The following is an 8,466-nucleotide window of genomic DNA, read 5'->3' as shown; positions in this document are numbered from 1 at the left end:
GATGGCTTGTATAAAAGAGGCAAGGCGCACGGCCTCGTGATCAGAATCCCAGACTTGTCAAGTCAAGATAAGAGAATGTGAGGTCAAAAAGGGATGACGCTATGGCAGTCATGACATGATGGGCACCTATTAGTGAGAGAGCTATCACAGCAAGGTCGAAAAGACCGTGTGTATGGAGGAGGTCGTCCAAGAAGCTCTTGGCTTAAGATAGGTTCCAAGGGGTGACGGTAACTGTTGGCGGGGATCGACAGAGGCGGCTAGGGACCCGGGAAGTGCGGAGTGTTTGTGTGATACCTATGATGGATTGTCCCCGAAGTACGTCAATATCTGTGAATTGCCCTGGTCTGGATTATCGTAATTCGTAAATCGTAAGTCATCACTCCGTAAAGACGGGAGTCGATATCAGAAACGAGAAGAGCAGAATAATTATCTCGGGGCGGGACCAAAGGAACGGAATTGAAGAAACAAGGATCTATGGCCAAAGATTAATTTAGATGTGAGAGGGAAAAGTATCTTTGGTAGGGAGCAAGGTAGGTCGAGCCATAAGGTAAGGATCCATGCGCATATGCAACCACGGAAGGAGGAATAAGGGTTGTATGCGGAATGATTGGATCTCTTCCTTCCTTCCTTTGGATTGGATTGGACGTGATGCAACTTGTTAGCTGCAGATTGGGTGGGCAGGCGCGGGCATGGCTGTGCTCCTCCTCTTCCAGGTTGTCTCGGTGTGCAGTTCAGTGACTTTGTTACATATTACCAATGAAGGTAGTCTTGCCCCCCAATTTGAGATTCATAGGTGACCTGTATATCTGTGTACCCTATAAGAGGGAAACGCTATGAAATATCTATTTCTGGTATTGACAATAAGCCTAACTAAGGCATGACCTAATTCACATACTCTCCGAGTGACAGGAGCAAGACTCAATCAATGGTCACCCTGTTGTACCTTGGAAATAAAACTTGAGGCCCTCAACGTCACATTTCAAGATCATCAGTCTACTATGCAACCCTTTCATTCCTTGATTGCGGCTGTGGCAGATGCTATTAACAGCCACAACCGCATGTCTTACATACATGATAAAGCCTGCTGAGGGTGCCATGTTAATTTAGTGGTTCGTTCGACTGAACCCGTTCGTTTTCTCGATAGGTAGGATAAACCTGGCGAGACATGACAGCTGTTGATCATCAACTCAATTTTCACAGTCTGCTTCTTTTACTGTCCTCCAACATGAACAGTCAAGACCTTTGGTCTCCCATCGTTCAAGAATCCGCTCTGATCGACTCCCCCTGATGCACCAACATCATCATACGGAAACGCATACCCCTTCCCCTCAAGCGTGACCTCATGGCAGATTCTAGAGTAGTGATTTGTCTTTCCCTCTCCTTTACAGTAATACTCTTCGACCCTCTCCCCCTCGGGCTGCCGGGAATTGCCCGATAACGTTGTCCGGTTCAGAGCCGCCGCAATACGCGCTCCGACGTTGAGCTGCGCTGGCGTCACATCCGGGCCGCCCGCAAACGGTCCCGTGCTGCAAGACACAATGTCTCTCGTAGATGGCTTCTCAAAGTGGAAGCTAAGTTTGTCCTTTCCAACATCTTTGAACACTAGTTTGCCATCGCGGACGCAGCCCCTAACATCGCCCCATTCTGCCTGCGTGTTGATTTCGATGTCCTCCTTCTCGTAGCGCTTCCACGCCGCGTCAATCTCTGGCGCAAAGTAATTCTCCAGCAAGCCTGGATGTAACTCTGCACCGGCGTTCGGGCTTAACACTCGGAGGTTGGAGCCAGACTTGGACTTGACCACGAGCTTCTCCCAGCCCGCGCCGTCCTTCTCGCCCTGGCGCTTCAAACCCTCGGAGACCTGATAAAGCCCATCCTTGGGCATGCCCGGAACACGCGTGACTTGGCCTGCCTCGTTCTCAAGCTCCAGACCGATCGGAATGCTTACGAAGTCAACATATGACACGTTAACATACAGCTGATCGTTGTTGTAGGTGAACTCGCAGAATCCCCAATCAGCATCAAAGTTGGCATCAGTTGGATTCGTTACAGACGGTTCAACCACAGCTGGCCCTGGGTTGATAAGAAATGTGATTGGCTTGTCTTTGCAGAACCAAATTCGCCCTCCAAAGATATGTGGTATCCGTACTTTCTTTTGAGCTCCTGGTCCTCCAACGGGAATGGCGATGTCTGCACCGACGGGCTGCAGTATCTCAGACGGCGACTTTGGCCGATAGACCGTCTCTCCATCCGCGAGAAGAATCACAACACCCTGTTCATCCCGACCTGTGACGTGTGCAAAGAGTGACTTGGAGTCTGTATGATTGGTGAGGATAATGTCTAGGAAGGGTTCTGTAGGCATATTTGCAAAGTGTTGCTCACTACTAGGATAATATGATGGAAAAGGTAAGATAAGTAGGTAGTGAAGGATATCGTGGATACGATAGCAGGCTGGTTAATTGTATCGAAGGAAAGATCTATTACTTATAAAATGCATCTACAACCCCTCACCTCACAAGGGGCTTCTGCCTTGATTTAGGCCTAATTTTGTTGGTTTCTTGGCCAAGGTATACCTAGTAGAGGCAATGGAAATGGATCCAATGCTGGGGTAAGTACCTACCACGAGGTAAGGGACAGGAGATTTGAACCTCTGATTCAACTACGTCAGCACTCACTGATTCCAGGTTTCTGACAACCAACATCGCGATAGTGCAAATCGACGGATTTTTTGGTCGATCAAATATAATGGTACAGTATTGAATACTTCAAATTCTCTCGACTGCGCCATAAACCATAACGAAACATCGATTCCGATCACGGCTCCTCGCCCTCAAACTCGTAGCAGATAATCAGGTACCCATTCACACCACCAAGAAAACATGGCTCAGAAACGGCATTACCAGACCGACAATCAAGACGCAGACAGAGTTCCCTTGTGCAACTCTCCTTGTGCTAGCACCTGCACTATCGATTTCATCATTATCCGAATCATTCATCGCACACACTGAAGTTTCTGACGATTCGTTACATCGTCTCACCAGTCGCGACTGGCATTCACTGTTTGATGAGTTGAAGTAAGCTTTGACATAACTGACAGTGACGGTGGCATCTTCTTTTGGAGGACCGCCTGACCATAACGGATTGCCGTTACTCCAATGCTGAAGAATCAAATGGCCCCCAGAAGAAGGCATGTCGGCTCCTTTCATGTGGGCGAGTAGTTTACCGTCAGCGTAGAATAGGACCTGTCCTGGAAGATAGTCAAAGCGGTACTCGTGAAAGGCGTCTGTCGGGTCGAAATCTAGCTTGACTCGCTTGAAACTGCCAGTTTTGCTGGCATCATAGCCAGCCTCCAAGGATTTCTTGGACTGGACAACCAGATTGATAGGGTATATACCATTATCGTGATCAAATTCTTGAGAGAGGAACTCGATATCGATCTCCTGAGTATCGTTAAAATACTGTTCGTTGGTTAGTTTCGCTCATCGCTCTTGTCATCCTATTACTCGCCCAGAAGAAAGCGGCACAGGTGCCCTTGACATCCGTCAGTTTCATTCCTGCTCGGTATGAACCCCAGTGAAGGTCAAGTCTCGTTGTATCGACCTCGCTCGACGGGATCGCATCGTCTTTGTTGACTGCACTTCTTACATGTAGCTCAAGCCCCGAATCATCCCCAGACTTTGCTTCATGAGTGTTGACATTGTTAGGCAGGAATGCTTTGCTGAATTTACCCCTACCATCTGCTGCCGATACTGTAAAGTTTTGAGCTACCCAGTCGTGCCCTTCAGAGATGTTGTGCAGCTGGCTGAACTTGGTCTCCAGCCGATCAGCGAATACTATTGGGCTATCGCCTTGGGGGTTTTTGATCGAGTGACCGCATTCGCACGCTCCAGAAACCAGATGAGCAGTGGCAAGAAGATGTGTAAGAGGGAGGATCATGATGGAAATGGAAGTAGTTGGGTCTTCTTAGCAGAATTGGTTCTCTTGGCTGTGACGAGCGTATTTCAACATTGACACCATGTAAGTTGTAAGTCTCAAGTTGAGATCGCAGGCCCAGGTTCATGTAAGGCAAGGTACTTAAGCTGGACAGCCTCGAATAGGTACCTAGGTAATTCATCGGAGGTGCCTGCTTTGCAGCTTAGATGGTTCTATCATGGAAGGACGTTCTCCAGAAACCCGAGGGAAACTTCCATGGACAGGGCAGGGTAACTTGGGTACCTAAGTAAGTACCTACCTAGGTACCTAGGTATGCATGCATGCGTGAGAGAAAGAGCATCTCGTATTAAATATGGTGTTTTGGTGTTGTAGGTAATGACTTATAGGTGGTACTTTTGGTTGGAGGGCATATGAGAGGCCTTTCTTTTTGTTGGTGACGATGCCGCCTTTGGTCCGCCTGCGCCTCCCTGGACAATTCCTTTCAGCATCGGGAGCTGATCACTGTCAGCATGTCACGGGCTTGATGAAAGGCCAAGAAACGATGTTTTGACAGGTGCTGATTATTCAAAGCAAACACTATTCATCTATACACGAGTATGGGCCAGCCTCCTCTTGACGGTATGCGACGCTGCGTCATGGGCCCAAAAAGGAGTTCCCAGGACATGCCAGATCATGCTATTGCCGTCATGTGGCCGCAAAAGAAACAATCTGTATATCGAACAAGGTATCTGAAAAACCAAACTGAACAATTCGACAAAAAATAAGTGAAAAATAAATAGGAGAAGAATCGAACAAGAGGCGAAGCAGAGCAATGCCATACCATGAGAAGAAGCAGACCAAGACGGAGCCGAGCGTTGAAAACTGCCTGTAAACCGGCAGCCCGAAAGAAACACACAAAAATATTAAGACGAAAACAATAAAGGTGCCATAGCATATAGAACAAGGGAAGTAGAAGGCGACATCAGCCATCTTGGACCTGCCAACTGTCCTGCCATCGCAGTCATTAGCCTGCGCTGTCACTACGCAAATGATCCAGTTCCCTCTGTCCGGGGCACAAGCCCAATGCGAAAACCGTTTCCTGATCCCCTTCCTTGACCCCAATTAATGCCGTTTGACCCTTTGTAACCATGCAACAAGGAGAGAGAGAGAGAGAGAGAGAGAGAGAAATGTAAACAAAAACAACAAAGCATGACGTGCCCAACAATAACAACAACAGATTTGCCATGAAACTGCAGTAGATTGGACATTGCGATGACCCGCCCTGTCTCGGGTATCGCCAAGGAGATAGTGAAATGATAACCATAAGGAGACTGCAAAAAACAAACTCATAGGAGACGGGACGAGTCCAACTCCCTCCCGAGCCCTTCGCGCCGATCAAGTCAGAGAGGAACGAATTAACCCACAACCAAATCCAAACATAATCAAGCAGAGGTATATGCCTAGGAGAAAAGGAAAGCCCGAACCGGCCCGAGGGCAAACAAAGGAAAAAGTCATTTCAGTCATGGCCAATTAGTTTTAGTACACGCTATCCTCATCTGCTCCCTGCGAGATCATCGAGGGAGTCGAGACATTTGAGGATGCTTCGGGATCATCGACATAGCCGACAAGAGCCTGTGAATGCAATTTGAAGGCGTCGCCCATAAGTCGTGTCATGCTGTGTACTGTGTTAGCAATGTGATACTGAGAGATGTTTGTACCGTTGATACATACCCCCAAACAACAACTTCATCGAGTATCGAGCCCCAGAGTCGTGCGACAACCGCGCTCAGCTGAGACATATAGTTCTCATCAATTTCCTTCACAAGAAGCTGTCGGACCTTATTGTACATAGCCATCTCTTCCTGAGTCGCAGGTTCCTCATCATGTTCCAGACGATACAACCACAGCGATAGAATGATCATGAGATCCATTCCGCAGAGCGCATGCTCCACGCTCCAGTTGGTAGGCGATACACGGGCAATCCATCTGACTCCTTGCGAGACAACAGTCTCCAGGCAGTTGTAGCATTCCTCAATAACCTTGATCATCTCACTCGAGCGCTTCACGCGATCCCGGGCATGCGTCATCGCAGCAGCAACCTCATAGGACTCATGGTAGCGAAGCGCTTCCTGGACCGCCTTCAGGTCAACTTCCAGGCGGGCACGAGCATTACGGTACATGGCTTTCGCGTTGAAGATTAAAGGATGGCCTTTGTGGGGAGCACTGATCGGCACAGGAAAGGCCTCGGCCTCACACATGTCGACGGATTTCTCCCATGTTTCTAGCGCCAGCCGCAACTTATACTCTGTTACCACGTCTTGCAGTGCCTCGGGACTGCGCTTGTGATACCAGACCTCAAGAAACAAAGCGTTGATCATGACGCGGGTGCCGAATGTGCTGTATCGAAGCGTCTCGCCCTGGAAAAGGTTGTCATGAGCCTCCATAAAGGTCACGGTAGTGGAAGCTGCCAGATGCTCTTGCCATGCCGCCTCGTCTGGTACCTGCAAGTTCCATAGCGTTTCGGTGGAAGGAAGCTGTAAATCTTCAAACTCGCTGAAACTGATGGCCGGTGTGTGGTTGTAGGTAAGTGTCAAAAGGCCAAAGAATATGTAGACAGCGTAATATGTACGACGGCAGCCCTCATCTTCTACCCACTCGGCACGAGTAGGCTTTGCACCTGACCGAGCTTCTTGGCGTAGCTTCAGCTCGTACCTGTTACCCGCGACCATGTTGGCGAGCAGACTCTTGATTGAGCAGGTCCACTCCAGGCCCTTGGGGTCACCGCTCCAGCTGGCAAAGATCATGTTAAGGAGGTTGCTCTGCATGGTCCACAGGGGACACTTTCGGGAGCTAAAGTTCTCCTTACTTTGTAGAAACTGATTGACTAAAACCTTGGAGCCAATGTGGAGCATGTATGCCTGTTCCTGGTCGAAAGCATAGAGAGCGCCAATGCTGAGAACGGCCAACAAAAGCTGGGGTGAGACCTTGGTGGGCCGGAATGAGGCAGGGTGCAAGAAAGGCAAATGGTGATGGAACAGACCGAAATATGTTGAAAGGTACCGATTCAAGGAACCTAGGCCTGGCAGGCGGAAACCCTCAGGGATGGCGTGCTCGCTGTCGGCACTGCGAATGTTGTCAAGGATGGCGTTGCGCTCATCATCCCCCATCACTTCAGGGGCCTTGTATCCAGGCTTGGATGACTCTGACGACCATGGAGATGGCGGCGCAGCTGCAGAGTTGGGCAACGAGTTGATCATAGACTGTAGAGCTGGTACCAGGCCATTACAGTTCTGTCCACTGATAGGGGGGAGCTGATTCGAATTGGCTTGCAGGGCAGTGCCGCTGGTGAAAGAAGGTTGAGATTCGAATGACCCGGATGCACTGGACGTTATCGAATGGGCTTTGGGCTCGGCGACTGTTTGAGACATAAAACCATCCCACTGAACCTGAGGTAATGCTATGGCGCCGGAAGGGTAGGTTACAGTAGACTCCATAGTAGAAGCATTGTGGGGTGAATAAGCCATCGATGGACTGTCCTCGTATGAGTGGTCTTCACGCATAGCAGCGGTGGCCTTGTGATGTAAATCGGCTACAAGCATGGCAGCCGTCTCAACGTCGAAGATGCCATCAGCACCAGATTCCATTTGTTCCAGGGTCGAAGTATCAATAGCGATAGCAGATTTTGAAGGGGCACCGACAGCACGAGTCTTGGGACCGGCCCGGCGCTTGCCATCGCTGTGAAGAGGTACGCCGCCATCCTTGGCGTGGACGGTACGGTCATGTCTAAGAAGAAGGTCACGACGAACAAAAGTACTCCTACACTTCATGCACTTGAAAGGACGCTCTTTGGTATCTGCGAATGAGTTAGCCTATGGCCAGGAGAGAAGGGGTCGCGGGGTGAAAGGGTTGGCATAAGGGCTGACTGGTGGTACACGTACGTGATCGTTCATGGCGACTTCGGTGTTCGCTCCTGCTAAAGGCCCTGTTGCAGAACTGGCACTTGTATTTACGTTCGGGTGCCAGCGAGGCCTTTCGCGAAGACGCTGTCGAGGCCGCAGGGGGCGGGAGGACTGCTACGTTTGCACCGGGCATCTCGACGTGGTCAAGTCGCGATTCCTAGATTCGGGAGGCGACTGAGGACGACGGCAAGTTTGCGATCGGAAATCGGACAATTAGGCCGGGCCCGACAGCACGATGGTTGAATATCGTCTGATCCGTAGAATGTTGTGACTCTCGCTCTCGCTCTCGACTGCTAGCTCTTCGCTTGCGCGCGCGCTCCCGTGGGGTTTAAAGGGTGAAAGCGGTGATCTTGAACGTAATGATGGTCATTGGATATGATTGATCGATGGTCATGGAAAAGCTGAGTTTATTGGTATTGGTTGAGGAATGAAGGCTCTGGATGGCCTCTTGGAAAATATGAACCGGTCGTGATGAGACGGGCGAAGTGTTGCGAGTTGGTTGCTGGTGAGTCGAGCTGGTGATGGAGGGGAATTGGAAGAAGAAGGGAATAAAAGCGAGGGGAGCAGACGTAGAAGACTTAGAGGGGCGGACGGGAGG

At 49.9% G+C, this 8,466-nt stretch overlaps 3 protein-coding genes across 3 annotated transcripts; all 3 read right to left on the bottom strand.

Moving 5' to 3' along the window:
- Nucleotides 1-1,210: 1,210 nt before the first annotated feature.
- FTJAE_13144 (beta-1 3-glucanase) lies at nt 1,211-2,359 on the bottom strand (the record flags this gene model as incomplete). The annotated part of the gene is made up of 1 exon (XM_037346257.1): nt 1,211-2,359. The coding sequence occupies one exon, from the start codon at nt 2,357-2,359 to the stop codon at nt 1,211-1,213; it is 1,149 nt and encodes a 382-aa protein (XP_037199800.1).
- A 499-nt stretch (nt 2,360-2,858) lies between these two features.
- FTJAE_13143 (xyloglucan endo-transglycosylase) lies at nt 2,859-3,933 on the bottom strand (the record flags this gene model as incomplete). Its single annotated transcript, XM_037346256.1, has 2 exons — nt 2,859-3,455; nt 3,643-3,933. 2 exons carry the CDS (start codon nt 3,931-3,933, stop codon nt 2,859-2,861), a joined length of 888 nt encoding a protein of 295 aa, XP_037199799.1.
- Nucleotides 3,934-5,445: 1,512 nt separating this feature from the next.
- On the bottom strand, nt 5,446-8,001 carry FTJAE_13142 (uncharacterized protein; the record flags this gene model as incomplete). Its single annotated transcript, XM_037346255.1, has 3 exons — nt 5,446-5,584; nt 5,641-7,762; nt 7,848-8,001. The coding sequence occupies 3 exons, from the start codon at nt 7,999-8,001 to the stop codon at nt 5,446-5,448; spliced, it is 2,415 nt and encodes an 804-aa protein (XP_037199798.1).
- Nucleotides 8,002-8,466: the final 465 nt, after the last annotated feature.

Source organism: Fusarium tjaetaba, assembly GCF_013396195.1.
Source record: "Fusarium tjaetaba strain NRRL 66243 chromosome Unknown NRRL66243_c0000390, whole genome shotgun sequence".
NCBI classification, from domain to species: domain Eukaryota; kingdom Fungi; phylum Ascomycota; class Sordariomycetes; order Hypocreales; family Nectriaceae; genus Fusarium; species Fusarium tjaetaba.
The sequence above is the reverse complement of the archived record's forward strand: the minus strand, read 5'-3'. Positions and strand labels throughout refer to the sequence as shown.